Source organism: Aulonocara sp. 'chitande type north' Nkhata Bay, linkage group LG3 (assembly GCF_057382095.1).
Source record: "Aulonocara sp. 'chitande type north' Nkhata Bay isolate Kocher_YH1m ecotype deep benthic linkage group LG3, A_spYH_male_GT1.1, whole genome shotgun sequence".
In the NCBI taxonomy this organism is placed as follows: domain Eukaryota; kingdom Metazoa; phylum Chordata; class Actinopteri; order Cichliformes; family Cichlidae; genus Aulonocara; species Aulonocara sp. 'chitande type north' Nkhata Bay.
In genome coordinates, this window is record NC_141346.1 from 8863566 (window position 1) to 8879156 (window position 15591).

A 15591-nucleotide genomic window follows, 5' to 3' on the forward strand; every position below is an offset into this window, starting at 1 on the left:
AAAACCACAAAAAATATTTTATATCAGCAGAAATTTTCCTCAAACTGCTGCATCACAGCTTTCATGCTCTGACCTGCATGTGAAATGAGATAAAAGCTCTTTATCAGTAACTTTTACAACTTCTGGCAGGTTAATGTCTGAACTTTGGAGTGAAACACACCCTTAGTTACAGGAAATAACACCACTGTCTGTAACTAAGTGAATCCACCTTAACACCACCTGTGTGTGTGTGACTGCATTACACTCCCACTGCTGGGAACCTGAACAAGAACCAGAACAAAGTCTAAAATAGAAGCTGACAAACAGCTGCACCACCGAGTGACACTTTATTTTATAAACTTCACAACAGGTTTCATGTTGTGACCTGTGGAGGTGAAAAGACACAAAACCTGTTTTACAGCTTTTGAGCTGCAGGCAGGATTGAAACACACCTTAGTTAAAAGTCAAACAGCAACATTTTCTCCTCCCCTCACGTCACTCAAATGTGACAAACCAGGAAACAGGAAGTTCTTCGTCCTCAGTAAAGAGAGACGCACAGACGATCAGACTGAGCTCAGACCAAACTAGCAGCTTCCTCTGAGTGAGTCCAGCTACAGGAGAGAAAAGTGGAAAACTCCAACACTGCTGCTTCAAGCTGCTGACGCTCCACACACTGAATGTGAGTTTGAGCAAAAACACGACTCAAAGGAAGTTTCAGTGAAGGTGGTAGAGGAGGGAGGGGAGCCAGGACTGACTGTACTTCCTGTCTGCTGTTTTCAGCTTCACTCACAGACTCAATGGCTTCCAGATCAGAGGAGGATCTCTGCTGTCCGGTCTGTCAGGAGGTCTTCAGAGATCCTGTTCTTCTGTCATGTAGCCACAGCTTCTGTAAAGACTGTCTGAAGAGATGGTGGAGAGAGAGACCAACACACGAGTGTCCAGTTTGTAAAAGAAGATCTTCAAAGGAAGAACCACCTTTAAGTCTGGCTTTAAAGAACCTGTGTGAGTCGTTCTTACAGGAGAGAGATCAGAGAGCTTCAGAGGCTCTCTGCAGTCTGCACTCTGAGAAACTCAAACTCTTCTGTCTGGACCATCAGCAGCCAGTGTGTGTCATCTGCTGTGCCTCAGAAAAACACACCAATCACAGATTCAGACCCATCGATGAAGCTGCACAACAACACAAGAAGGAACTTCAGGAAACTCTGGAGCCCTTAAAGGAGAAGTTAAAGGTTTGTGAAGAAGTTCAAGTGAAGTTTGATCAAACAGCAGAACACATTAAGGTCCAGGCCCGACACACAGAGAGGCAGATTAAGGAGCAGTTTAAGAAGCTTCATCAGTTTCTAGCAGAGGAAGAGGAGGCCAGGCTGGCTGCACTGAGGGAGGAAGAGGAGCAGAAGAGTGCGATGATGGAGGAGAAGATGGAGGCTCTGAGCAGAGAGATAGCAGCTCTTTCAGACACAGTCAGAGCCACAGAGGAGGAGCTGAGAGCTGAAGACGTCTCATTCCTGCACAACTACAAGGCTGCAGTGGAAAGAGTCCAGCGCTGCCCCCTGCTGGATGATCCACAGCTGCCCTCAGGAGCTCTGATAGACCAGGCCAAACACCTGGGCAACCTGACCTTCAACATCTGGAACAACATGAAGGACATGGTCTCCTACACTCCTCTCATTCTGGACCCAAACACTGCTCATCCAAACCTCATCCTGTCTGAAGATCTGACCAGTGTGAGACGAGGAGATGAACAGCAGCTTCCTGATAATCCAGAGAGGTTTGATCATTACTACTCTGTCCTGGGCTCTGAGGGCTTTAACTCAGGGACTCACAGCTGGGATGTTGATGTTGGAGACAGTACATGGTGGGAACTGGGTGTGTTGGCAGAGTCTGTGCAGAGGAAGGGAAGCATACTGTCTGTATTATGGACAATATTTTTCTATAAAGGTGAATACTCAGCACACTCACCATCAGCTCCTCTCACTATTCTCTCAGTCCAGAAGAAGTTCCAGAGGATCAGAGTGAATCTGGACTGGAACAGAGGAAAGCTGTCGTTCTCTGATCCTGATACTAACACACACATACACACCTTCACACACACTTTCACTCACAGGATGTTTCCATACATTCGCACTAATGATACAGTGAAGGTGTGTCCGTTGAAGGTGTCAGTGTCAGTGCAGCAGATGAGTTGAGGATGATGATGTTTCTAATGTTGTTTCCTGTCAGTGAGTTGAAGCTGTTAAACTGCAGCTGTCCTCCTGCTGCCTCGTTGTTCCAAAGCTCTTTGTTTCTCTTTTAGTTTCACTGTTTCTTTCTGTTTCTGCTGTCCACCTTTTCACATGGAAAATCATTTCACTGTTTCTCACTGAATGACTCCCCAAACTAGATTTGAAATTCTATCAAGTTTCTAATTATTCCAAGTGATTCATGTTTCTATTTGATGTGTAAATGGAGATGATTTAGTTTGCTGGGATATGGACTGACATGTGTTGAATGGGAGGAGCAGTTTGTTGTTGTCTTCTTGTCTGTTTATGACAACAATAAATATGTTGTTGAAACAATGATTCATGTTTAACTCCATATATGAAATGTTTCTGATCTTTGAATTCTGTTTGATTAAAGACTTTCTTCATGACACAAATGAGATTTCAGTGTATTAATAGAACTAAATAAGCTCAGAGTTGAAAGGCTGGAGTATTATGTACGTGCTTCACTGTCAGGATCTTCAGGGGGATTCAAAGGGAAACATCAAACTGCTGTAATGAGATAAACTAGTTGGGCTGAACACACTTATCTGTAGTTTGTCTCCATCCAGGATCATCAGAATATAATGAACATGTGTGAAGAGCCACAAAATGCTGCTGCCCTCTCAGCATGATGAGCTCCAGCCTTTGTTAGCAGGACAACAGGAAACATGAGACAACTTTCAGAGACAGTAACCAACTGTGGCCACAAGATGGCAGCAGCTGATCTGAGATCCTTTATTGGACAGAAGGACTCTGCTCTGTGACGTCATCAGAGAGACGGCCTTCACTCTGATAGATCTGACGTCATGTCTGCACTGCGATGATGAAAGCTGATAAACACATTGTTATTGATCCATGAAATCACCTCTGTCCTCTCAAGTGTAGCTGTTTACAGAGCTGAAGAAGTCCTTCATCATCAAAACAGACAAACATGTATTTCCTGTATTAAGTGACGTCATCCTCACTCTGACCTCTTACATACATTCTGTTCAGTTTTCCTGCTGTAAGAAATAAACTGTGTGAAAATAGAAATGCAGGGAAACATCCATTAATCACAGCTGAGCCGTTTGTTTCTGACTCACATTCAATGAGGCTTCAGGTGTAAATACCTCAGAAGTGTTTGTGAGTTCAGTAGAAGCAGACCCAGTCGACCATCATGGCCTCCACAGCACTACACAATGCAACAGAAAGGCCTTCATCATCTGCTGAACCACCTCTGAACCACGACGCTCTCCCTGCATCTAAAAGCTGTTAGTCAGGATGAGATGCTGCTGTGATCGCTCACAATTTACCTGTGAGACCTTTGTAAATATTGTCTTTGTTTCTGGAGGAAACACCTTTAGTCTGTTTGTATTTGGAGTGCAGATCTGGGCGTCCATCACTGTAACCTGCACACGTTTAGTTATTGAGTGTAGTTGATGTTTGGCAGCATTTTATAAGTGACAGTTCATGAACGGTGAAGGAACAGAGGACGCCTGACCATCCTACCTGTGTCAGTAAGAAGACTTTCATCACAACTTCACAACTTAACACAACTGAAACCTGAATTCAGTGTTGCATAGTTTACTAACAGTGTGTGCTGACACTGAAGTTAGCAGTTTGTTTCCTAAGAGCTGCTGGGACAAACCACAGTGAGCGGCTACAGAGTTTAGTTAAGGTGGTTCTAACATGTGACCTGTTGAATTATTTACAGGGATTTATTTTTCATTTAAAGCATCATTTGTGAAGTTTTTATGAAGTTTACTTCTTTTATGTTCTTTGTGTAACGTTTAATGTAATTTCCAACAAGCAGACCTGTGATCACTTTGACTCAGTATGATGGATTGTTTGGATTTGTCTTTGTTTCTCTGGCTTTTCTTGTGTGTCTTTGTATGTTGGATAGAGTCATGTGACCTGCCCATGGACGACACATGGAAATGAGCAGTTTAGCTCAAATCTGGCAAGTTTCCATCTTCTACTGTTTCATATTGATTTTATTGAAATGAGCCATCCTGTAAATAAGTGAAAATAAAAACAACTGGCTAACTTTTAGTCTGATCCAGTTTTTTCTTCTTGAGTGAGTGTTTACATCTCAAAACGCTCGCTCACAGCTTTTCATCATCCTGTTTCAATGAATAAAACAGGGGTGAGGTCACTTCCTTTGGGTGGAGTCAGCTGCTGGTCACCTTGAAACAAACACACAGCTGTTCCACTTGTCAGCTAATCAGCTTGTAGCATATGCACAGTTTACAGAACCCCTTTTCTGTCAATTTAATTAATTAACCTGCTAAGCAGATAGCATATGATATGAATACCACTGTACTTTCAAAATATAGAAAGTGATTTGTAGAGGGACAAGCAAAATTTACTCTTTTAAACTCTGCCAAATTAAAAAAAAAAAGACTAGTTTGTTTGTTTTTTAAAGTACAAGCTTACTGGTCAGAGCTAAAGTCCTACACAAAACTTTTTGCTTTGTCTTAATTTGAGGCTAAAAGCTGATTATCTGAGCACCAAAGATTTGTTTCTAAACCTCAAAGTAGATGCAACATGTCATCAAGGTTAAAGAGTTTTAGGGGGAAGAAAACTATTAGAACCACAACGCAGAGCGACTTTCCTTTTATTGAGTGGTTGTCTTTTTTAAACACTCGTATTAAGAGGAAATGCAGCTTCTGTTGCGACGTGTGAACATCTTTCTGTGTGCAGTTTAACCTCTCCACTACTGCAGACCTGTGCAGTCTTTTTTAGTTTCTCTCATTTTACGGATACAGTTTGTTTTTTTAAATAGAGCTAATCTCAACATCGCCATCACACATTCAGACTGTTTGACTTTCATTTAGAACTCATCACTTCCTGTTTTTCTAGGATTCTTTGTCCTGGGCTCAGAAAGAACAGCCTTCATTATTTTGACCATTTAGCGAGACCAACAGGAACATCACAAGTCCTTCATTCCTTTTTTAATGTCTTTATTTGAAGTTTACTGATGTGTTTATTCTTTCTGGCTGTGTTTTTTTCCTTTGTTTAAGAAAAATAGAATTGAATTAATAATCTTCATAACTTCTTTTCAGATGTAGTCTGAACCACTTTCAGTTTGTTGAAAATTGATGGATCCTTAATGAATGGGCCTCAGAGCCGCCCTCAGTGTCTAATGTGGACACAAAGTTTCAGGTTAAATGCACAAATGAGGTAAGTCCTGTATTCATCCTCGTCCTCTGCTTCTGTTATTATTCATCCAGTCTGGCTGCAGACCTTAGGTTTAGTAGTGCAAAGGATAAACATCCTAAAGGTCAAAGTTCAGTTCATTTTATTGATAAAGAGATAAGAGTGTGTTTTACAGGAGAATGTGACATGTCATAAAAGTTGGTGGCAGCAGCTGAACTCACAGTGTTAGTCCTGTAAAACCCTCATATACAGTATTATTATTATGAGTATTTATTGTATGGACTCTAACTGTAAACTCAGTGAAGGGAAAATATTTTAGCTCAAACACCAAAATTCATTCAAATTAGATTTTTCCTCCACAAGATTCAGATTTTATTGCTGGCTTCTTCATAAAGTTGGATCTGACTTCAGTGTAAATGACCTTTGTCTGATGTCTCTTATTTAATGAGCTTGTTTCTCCTGCTTTTCCTCACTTTCCTCACAGTCTGCCCTGATCTGATCGAAGTTGAAGTTTCTGTTGGAATGATCTGAGCAACAGACGTCCTCCCTCACTGAAGTGTGAAACTTTGTGTGGTTCACAGTGTCAGTGTGAGCAGTGTGAGAGTGTCAGTAGATGATCAGCAGAGGAAAGTGAAGCTGCTGTGAGCTGATGTCCTGAAGGGCTTTTAAAGAGTCTCTGAGTTTGACAGGAACATGAAGATGTTTGTGGTGTTTGTGATCCTCCTGCACGGTAAGTACACCTTCCTGTCTCTGCTCTCATCATCAGCTTTTCTTTCATCTCTCTCTCTTTAATGTGTTGAAGTGCAGCAGGAGGAGATTTCCATCAAACACTGGATTCTGATTCAGATCAAACTAACGATCCAAAGCAGCAACTTTCAAATCTCTGGATTCTTCTTGGTGCCTTTCAGATGAGCTCATGTTACAACTGGTTTTCCAGTCAAAGTACACAGATCAGAATACACAGCACTTGGACTCTCGCACACTCTTGTTGGTAGCTGTTTCATTCAGCCTGATCTGTATATATAAACTTTGTCAAACACCTGTGATATAGTTATTTCTAATCATCCCTGTAAAAAGAACAGTTGGCCCACTCTGCTGTACAACATTGCTTCAGTTCATTGAGGTTTTTGGACATTTGTTTATGCAAAGCTCTCTCTTAGTTCCACCACAGCATTTCAGTTGGGTTATGGTCTGGACTTTGACTGACCCATTGCAAAATCTTGATTCTTTTCTCCTTCAGAGATTCAGACATGTAGATTTGCTGGTGCGCTTCCTCCAAAGGACATTGTTCCAGAAGTCATGTGACCTGTACTGCCACGTTTAGAAAAGAAGCTTTGTCCTCGTAGACTTCTGCAAACTGTGTTTATTTGTAATACAATTTAAGAGGCAGTTGTTTGGTTTGCTTGTGTTTGTATTTGTGCCAGGACCACCTGTACATTTCACTAATAATGTTTTGTGCATGAATTGCACATCAGCTTTAAGGGTTTCTGTGCAGCAGCTGTTACAGCTGAACTGTTTGATCATTACTTTTGACCTTTTCAGCTGTTTAATTATACATTTCTGATTCAACAGGATATTTATTTTTTTATTTTTTCTCCTTGCACAGTGGTCATCTGAGTGGCATCTCAGACTTCAGAGCTCAGAGTGAACGTTGAACGTCGCTTCACTCAGACATTTACATCAAAAACTGTTGAACAAACCAGGAGAGAGAGAAACCGAATCTTTTCACACTAAATTTTTATTCTCTGCTTAACGTTTTGTTGATCAGGAGAAGCAGGATTAGGATCTTGGGCAGAGTTTAACCCTCCGTTGTGCGTTATGTGAAGGAGCTCCACTTGTTTCTGTGGTAAATTAAGCTGCAGACCTTCAGATTTTCCAACATTGGCTTCGTAGGTTAGTTTTCATGAACCCTGTTCATTTTTGTGGTTGGTCATATGCTGCCATCATTACACCAACACTGCATCAAAAGTCTGGTCCCTTTCAAAGGTCCCTCAGGTCCCGCTTACATGGATAGACTGAGTGTAGAAGTTGCAGATAAGGTAACCTGCATTCCAGCACGTGGATGCTGACACAAACTCAAAGCATGCTGTTAATTTGTCTTTCTGCTTGTGTGTCCTTACAGTTTCCCAGCATGCCCTGGCTGTGGTGGTGGAGGTGTATGAGGAGGCAAAGTCTGTTCTGCTGCCCTGTCAGTACTCTGGTATTGTTCCTGAGAAAAATCCCACAGTGATGTGGACTCGCAGTGATCTCAGTCCCACGTTTGTCCACCTGCGACGAGAAGAAGGTGATGATCTCAAAAAGCAGAACCTCCGCTACAGCGGGCGCACATCAATGAGGCCTGATGCTCTGGAGACTTCAGACTTCAGCCTCACTCTGAGAAAACCAGACCTGATTGACAGCAGCGTCTACACCTGCTCCATCAGTGATGGGAAAGAAGAAACAGGACAGAGAAATGTGCAGCTAAAGGTCAAAGGTCAGCAACTGATTATTTAAAAACAACTGCTTACCACATTTATGAGAAAATACAGGGATTTAATACAGTTATTATTAAAAAAAGAATTTCACACTGTACTGAATGAATTAGCTTTTCTGGTTTACGTTATTTTCACTCATTAAAAGGTATAAAATATCAACTGCACAAAAATATACTGCTTTAATGCATCATGTTACTTTCTCATATTATTTGTGGTTTGGCCACTGAAATGATTTAGATTTTGCTTTGCTTTGTTTTGGTGGGGTTGTTGTTTTTTGCTTTTTATTTCTTTTCCAAACACCTGATAATAACCTACACTCCTAGAGAGCTAAAAGCATTTACATTGCACATCATGCATCCATCCTTGGAAAGCACAGCTGGTTGGTTATTATCATGGTTATGGTCTGTTTATACTGTAGGTGAACTGCTTTCCATCAAACACCAGGATTTGGTACTGGAAGACCTCCAACTGAATAAAATACATATGCTTTCATTAATTTTGAATACTTATCAGCAGATTTAACCACAAAAACAGGGGGCAAAATATTTTGTGTATGAATTGCCATTTCTTCTTTTCACCTCGAGATGGTCCAGGACACCCAGGCTCAGGCGACCGAGGACCCTCAGGATTGGGTTTAGACAGATCGGTACCCTCATTTGGTCATGCTGTCTCCTCTGACAAGCAGGGCTTGCAAGCAGAGACTTGGGCAGGGCAAGACCAAAAAAAGTTTTTGTGTTGACCAGGGCAAAAGCTGACACCAGGGACCCAGCATCAGCAGACAAAATCTGTTACTAGCTTGGACCTAGATGCACCTGATTCTCAGGTTACACAAGTTTCTCAGGGATCTCTGATTGCTCCTGCTGGGGCTACACAGGGCTCATATCCTGTTTCTGTTCCTCACCCTGAGCACCTGCTGATGTTAGCACAGGCAGGGCCCACCTGTAGCCTTGGGCTGTCTATGAAAGAAGCTGGTGAATTGGTGCAAGGGTGCGGAAGGAGACAGAGGGCAGCCTGGCTATTGGTCTGGTGAGAGGGTGGCTGGCCACAGGTTAAGCCAGCCCACCCTCTTTACCAGAGACTAAAGTGGAGATGGGGCACAGTTGTAAGGATGTGGAGCCAGCGATGACAGGTGAGGTGTGTCTAGATGGTGGGTGGAAGCTGGGATTAGAGTCTCTGGAGATGGGTTTCCATAATAATCCCCTCATGGCAGAAAGTTTCACATATAAAACAATGATGTGCACTTTAAACTTCAGTCCTGAAGTTTTTCAGAAATCTTGAAAAATATTTTTGTGGCCCCCATAAATATTCACCCCTATGGAAAAATTCTGGAGGTTCCCCTGTCCTTAGCACGTGCCTCTAAGATCTGTTACAAACAAACTGCATATTACATAATCGGCTCTCAAACCTGGTCAGCAATTCATTTTGATTTGATCAAAAATAATTTCAAACAACTTCAATACCAATTAAATTAAATGGTACTAGTGTTACAGAGTAAGCTGGTGAGTAACATATTTCCAAGAAGTACAGTAACCTAAGCAGAAAGTTAGCGGCCATCCAGATCTTTATGTCTTTTAGACATTCCTGCAGTTTTTCTAATTGGTGTGTGTTATCTGGCTTCATAGAGCTGGGTGTCATCTGCATAGCCGTGAAAATGTATGCTATGTCTTCTGATGAAACTGTCTAAGGGAAGCATGTGTTAATAGAACTGGTCCTGGGACTGAACCCTGTGAAACTTTGCATGAACAAATGAGTGACTATTAGATAGATATGATTCAAATATGATTAATAAATGGTAGGACGTCCTTGAGCACTCTTGCAGAAATTGTGTCTAAAGACACGTTGATGGTTTTGAGGAAGTAATTAAAGATATATTGGAGGAAAAGAGTCTAAATAAATATCTCCCCCTGACTATAGTTCTTCTGATCTGGAGGAGATTAGTGCCTTGTTCAGCTCCTTCTTCCAAACCATCTTGAAGTGTCGCAGAGCAGAATGGAGGTGGAAAAAGGACACTTGTCTGTTTCAAAACCTCCCCTGATATGTGTAATGCAGTTTCGATTGATGAGGTTGCCACCACAAAGGCTCCCAGTTGATCTTGTGTTTTTCATCCATCTGCCTCAGCCAGTTGTTCAACTGTTTTGAACCAGTTTAAGCAAGTGACTCTGGGATTCATACAGGATGTGGTTCATCACATTAAGCCCTCAGGTTTCCCTCAAGATGCTGCTGCTCCTTGATTTTAATAAACAGGTTTTTCCTAGTATAGGTCAGTTACTGTTGGCCATCATGAATACCAGTTTGTCTTTTGGTGTGGTTCCTGCAAACTTTAAACATTCATCAGTGCAACCTTTATTTAAGAAACCTGATATTGATCAAATTATGTTAGCTAATTTTATGCCTATCACTAAGCTGCCTGTCCTTTGAAAATTTTTAGAAACAATTGTTTGTACTCGTTTGAAGTCTTATTTGGAAAAGCATGATAGCCTGGACGTTTTGCAATTCAGATAGTTTTGTTTTCTTGTCCTCTCAGACCAGCAGGTGGAGATAAAAGTGGAGGAAGGCTCAGAGTCTGTCATCCTGCCCTGCCAAACAAGACCTGGCGTACCTGGTGACACCTCAGTGGAGTGGACTCGCTCTGATCGAGAACTCATGACGGTCCATGTGTATCCAAACAGAAGTGAGAACCTTAAGAAACAGGACGACCTTTACTGTGGTCGCACAAAGATGAGTGAAGACCTGCTGAGAACTGGAGACCTCAGTCTGACCCTGAAATACCCCACAGAGAGAGACAGTGGAGGATACATCTGCACCATCTACAGGGACAAAGACATCCTGAGACAGAAAGTAGTGCTGCAGGTCAAAGGTCAGTGATGCATAAATAAGTCAAAGGCCTTAGGTGTAGATGCAGGTCAGAGATCAAAGGTTATGTTGTTATTTTTTTTCCTTATGTTTCTCAACAGAACCATTTCCATCTTGGGCCATAGCTTCCATGGTTCTCTTGGTTCTCCTGGTTCTTCTTGTTTCTGGAGGTCTTTTATTTAATTTCCGATACTATTTTAAGTCAGGTGAGTGTCTCCTACTACACTACCCATAATGCCGTTGCTTAGCAGGTGTCCTCTGGTGGCTCCTTGACTGTGGCTCACACAAACTTGTTCCAGAAGCTGAAAGAGTTGAGAGTTACATGAGACACATGAGATCTTCATGGTTTATGTGCTGATGTGTGTGAGACATGGCCGACTGTGGAGGCTCAGTCTGTCTGTTCTTCTTCATCCAACATGTCTGCAGCACTTTACAGGACGCTGCAGACTAGTTACCAAAGAACGAGTCAGGAACACATCAGGAACAAACTGAGACACAATCTGACTGAGACTAGAAGACAAGGAGGGACAGGGAGGTCATGTGACCATCACAGCTGCTGCTGATGTCATCATGTTGTCCTTTGTTGTCCTTTCAGTCCCCCGGGTGGTGGAAGTGGTTTCAGGGCAGGAGTCTGTCCAGTTGCCCTGCAAAGCCAAAGTTCACCTGCTTGAAGACACTAAAGTGGAGTGGATAGACAGTGATAATGACAAGGTCCACGTGTATCAGAATGGCACTGACCACCACAATGAGCAGGACCAGGTTTACAGAGACCGAACGAAGATGAAAGAAGGTCTGCTGAAAACTGGAGACCTCAGTCTGACTCTGAAATACCCCACGGAGAGAGACACAAAGACATACACCTGCACTGTCTACAGCACTAAGGGAAATGTTCTGATGAAAAAACAAGTGGTGCTTCAGGTCAAAGGTCAGTACAGCCTCAATAATAGAAATGTGGTTAGTTCATTTATGGACCCTTCAAGTAGAATGTACATGAACTGCTGAGGTTTTTAGGGCAAAAGTATTCATATACTGTGCTTTGCATACAGTATATCTAGAGGTACCCCTAGTTTCTTTATATTTTGCTGCCAATGAGCCAAAGTTTCTTCTAATTTTATAATTTCATAAAATGGTCTTGAGCAATAGTTCTCCGGGTTTTCTGAAGTTCTTTCAATGTTTTACTTTGGGCACTGGCTGCTTTTTCACCCATTTTCATTCACACAAATACAAATTGAATATTTAAATAGAACTTTGCATTTAAAAGATCAATTTTAGTACTTAGACTGGTCTTTGTACATTATAAACTACAAAACAGAATTAAACACAGTATTTGAGTTTCTGCCAAGGGTGCAATTGCAGTACTACAATTGCTTACAAGAATAGGCACATTCATGTTCTCTACTTGCGCTTTTTTGTGTTTTAAATGATGAACACAAATGCATCAGGGACTTCAGTTCAAACCTGGTCCACAGATAGCTGTCTGTTCACTGTTTTTGTCAGTCATCATTCTTTTAGTTTAATTCAATTCAGTTTTTTTATACAGCATCAAATCACAACAACAGTGACCTCAAGGTGATTTACATATAAAGGTAAAGACTAACGATTAAATACCGATTGGTAGATAGACACATAGTGAGTGAAAAAAGGTCAGTGAAGAAGAAAAACTCAATGCATCATGGGAATCTCCGGCAGCCTACGTCTATTGCTGCATAACTAAGGGAGGATTCAGGGTCACCTGGTCCAGCCCTAACTATATGCTTTAGCAAAAAGGAAAGTTTTAAGCCTAATCTTGAAAGTAGAGATAGTGTCTGTCTCCTGAATCCAAACTGGAAGCTGGTTCCACAGAAGAGGGGCCTGAAAACTGAATGCACCTCCCATTCTACTTTTAAATACTCTAGGAACAACAAGTAGGCCTGCAGAGCGAGAGCGAAGTGCTCTAATAGGGTGATATGGTACTACAAGGTCATTAAGATAAGATGGGGCCTGATTATTTAAGACCTTGTATGTGAGGACTACTTCTCAGGCTTTTCAGAGAGTTTTTAGGACAACCTCTGACTGCATAACAATGAAAATGTGCCCTGTAGTGACACTGTCTAAGGGAAGCATCTACATTGTGTTGGTCCTAGAACGGAACCCTGTGGAACTCCATAATTAACCTAAGTGTGTGAAGAGGACTCTTGTATCTAACAATCAGCTGCAGTTGAAGCAGCAGCATTGTGAGAAACAACGTTTCTGAGGAACTCTTCAGAAATGAAAGCACAATATGGACCCACTTCAACACCTCTCTTTATGTTTGATTGGAGTGTTTGATGTTATATTTGTTCATTAATTTTGCTGGAGACCTCCCTGCTGGGATGTCCAAATACATTAATTTATCTAAAGAAAATGTGATCACTACCTTTGCTGTCTGTACAGCTCATGATGTGCTTTGTTGTTGCTCTTAGTGCCAGAGGTGGAGGTGGATTCAGGTGAGGACTCTGTCCAGCTGCCCTGCCAAACCACAGTTCACTCACTGAAAGAAGCCAGAGTGGAGTGGACGGACAAAGAGAACAGGAAGGTCAACGTGTATCACAACACCTCTGACCTGCTTGCATTACAGCATCGTTTTTTTCAGAAACCGAACAAAGATTAATGATGGCCTATTGAAAACTGGAGACCTCAGTCTAACCCTGAAATACCCCACAGACTGGGACAGAGGAATCTACACCTGTACTGTCTACAACAGGTATAGAAAGATCCGGATGAAGAAACAAGTGGAGCTGAAAGTCAGAGGTCAGTGCTGATTGACTGGTTTGAAAAACTCTCTAATGCGTTAAACCAAAATAATTAACTTTTAAATGAGTGAACCTGTTTTGAAAATGTTAAGAATACAACGTAGAGACATTTGTGTTTAAATGTAGAGCACAAAGTAAAAAATTGTTAGAAACATAAATACTCAAATAAAGCACAAATACACAAACACTATTAAACTAAAATACAAAAACAACGTATTTGTACTCTGTTACTTCTCACCTCTCAAGATGTTTCACTCGGATTTTGTTCTCAGATATTGAAGTTGTGTCCCGTTTTCATCATCCTACAAAACTATTCATGTTCAGCATGACTGATGGAACAAATCCATTTAGTTTGTCTCATGCCATCTGATCATCAGCAGTTTTGAGTGGGATTAATTTGCATTCATTGAACATCGTTTTCGAGTCAACTGCATCAAACTTTGATTCCAGCCAAAATCAGTGATGCTGAAAGGGAATACATGAGGCTGTACAGCTTCTTTAGAAATGAGAGATGAGCTGAGTCGATCCCAAGGATTCAGTAATGTTGCAGCAGAAACAAAAACATTTTGATTTGATGAAGGTTTCTGTGGCTTCATGTTGCAGATGTGTGTGAAAATCTGATCTGTAAAATACAATTAAGATTCATTGGCAGAGAGGATTGTTCTGGACAGAAACAAGATCATGACAGAGGGCATGTTTGATTTAAACTCCTCTTCAATGATACATTTTAAATCCCCCCAAAAAACAGCAGACAGCAGCTCTACAATGACAGGAGACATTACAGACACTGATCACCTCAAACGTCTTTAAAACCTGCTTTGACTTTCTACATTTCTGTCCTGTTACCTTCTGCTCTGATCTTCTTCTGTCCTCCAGCTTTCTCTGCAACTCTGAAACCTGCTGCTGTCTGTCATGTTGTGTTTGTTGTCCTCTCAGTCTGTCAGGTGGAGGTGGAGGTGGAGGAGGGGGTGGAGTCTGTCCAGCTGCCCTTTATGAATACAGAAAACCTGCCTGAAGATGCTAAAGTAGAGTGGAGACACTATGAACCATTTAGGATCGTTTATGTGTATCAAAACGGCCTGACAAACAGGACCAAGTTTATGTGGATGAATGAAGACCTGCTGAGAACTGGAGACCTCAGTCTGACCCTGAAACAGCCCACAGATGGAGACAGTGGCGAATACAGATGTGAAGTGGACAGCACACAGATCTACAGATACAAAACTGTGCTGCTCAAAGTCAAAGGTTTGTGTGTGTGTGTGTGTGTGTGTGTGTGTGTGTGTGTGTCTCCTCTGCAGGGAGAGTTCAGGTCCAGGATCAAACAGGGGACATCAGGAACAGAAGCAGCTCCATTGATCCGACTCCTCTGATGGCTGATCAATCAGTTTGATCTGTGTGTTCTTTGATTATTGATCAGTGATGTCAGAGTGGAGTCAGTGTGATGTTGTTGTTGTGTGTTTGAGACTTTTAGTGTCCATGAAGGTCTCTGCTGCCGTAGATCCTCTGAACTGTGACAGAGGTCTCACTCTGGAGGAAACTCTCAGCACTTTCCAGCAGCTTCTCCATCATGGAGGACGTTCCCTCACTGTAACAGGTGGAGGAGAGAGGAGAGGAAGCACAGGTGGATCCTCTGAGGAAGAGGAGCGTTCCTACAAACCACATGATCACATTCAATTCAATTCAATTTTATTTATATAGCGCCAAATCCCAACAAAAGTCGCCTCAGTGCGCTTTATATTGTACAGTATAACCTGTAATAGATACAGAGAAAAACCCAACAATCATATGACCCCCTATGAGCAAGCACTTTAGTGACAGTGGGAAGGAAAAACTCCCTTTTAACAGGAAGAAACCTCCGGCAGAACCAGGCTCAGGGAGGGGCGGCCATCTCCTGCGGCCTGTTGGGGTGAGGGAAGGAAAACAGGATAAAGACATGCTGTGGAAGACAGACAGAGGTTAATAACAGATATGATTCAATGCAGAGAGGTCTATTAACACATAGTGAGTGAGAAAGGTGACTGGAAAGGAAACACTCAATGCATCATGGGAATCCCGGCAGCCTACGTCTATTGCAGCATAACTAAGGGAGGATTCAGGGTCACCTGGTCCAGCCCTAACTATATGCTTTAGCAAAAA

The 15591-nt window shown here is 41.9% G+C and overlaps 2 protein-coding genes across 5 annotated transcripts in view; both read left to right on the forward strand.

Moving 5' to 3' along the window:
* Positions 1 to 14845, forward strand: part of LOC147333809 (uncharacterized) — a 53764-nt gene extending 38919 nt beyond the window's left edge. Inside the window, exons 1-7 of one of the 3 annotated variants that reach the window (XM_086270183.1) lie at positions 5955 to 6087; positions 7480 to 7830; positions 10356 to 10688; positions 10786 to 10890; positions 11280 to 11609; positions 14392 to 14700; positions 14754 to 14845. In XM_086270183.1, the coding sequence (XP_086126309.1) occupies positions 6051 to 6087; positions 7480 to 7830; positions 10356 to 10688; positions 10786 to 10890; positions 11280 to 11609; positions 14392 to 14700; positions 14754 to 14845 (1557 nt within the window). In that variant the 5' untranslated portion in view covers positions 5955 to 6050. Of the gene's footprint in view, positions 1 to 5954; positions 6088 to 7479; positions 7831 to 10355; positions 10689 to 10785; positions 10891 to 11279; positions 11610 to 14391; positions 14701 to 14753 lie in introns of those variants that run through there. The other 2 variants (XM_086270192.1, XM_086270161.1) reach the window with 2 other exon arrangements.
* LOC147333812 (nuclear factor 7, ovary-like) lies at positions 765 to 2346 on the forward strand. 2 transcript variants are annotated; one of them, XM_086270685.1, is made up of 3 exons: positions 777 to 1013; positions 1200 to 1466; positions 1500 to 2346. In XM_086270685.1, the coding sequence occupies exons 1-3, from the start codon at positions 777 to 779 to the stop codon at positions 2163 to 2165; spliced, it is 1170 nt and encodes a 389-aa protein (XP_086126811.1). In that variant the 3' UTR covers positions 2166 to 2346. The 2 variants fall into 2 exon arrangements, with proteins under 2 accessions (XP_086126820.1, XP_086126811.1); XM_086270694.1 differs by having other exon boundaries at positions 765 to 2346.
* Positions 14846 to 15591: the final 746 nt, after the last annotated feature.

Bases quoted from the DNA above. Each gene is read 5' to 3' on its own strand.
- LOC147333812 (XM_086270694.1), top strand. From the start codon at position 777: ATGGCTTCCAGATCAGAGGAGGATCTCTGCTGTCCGGTCTGTCAGGAG.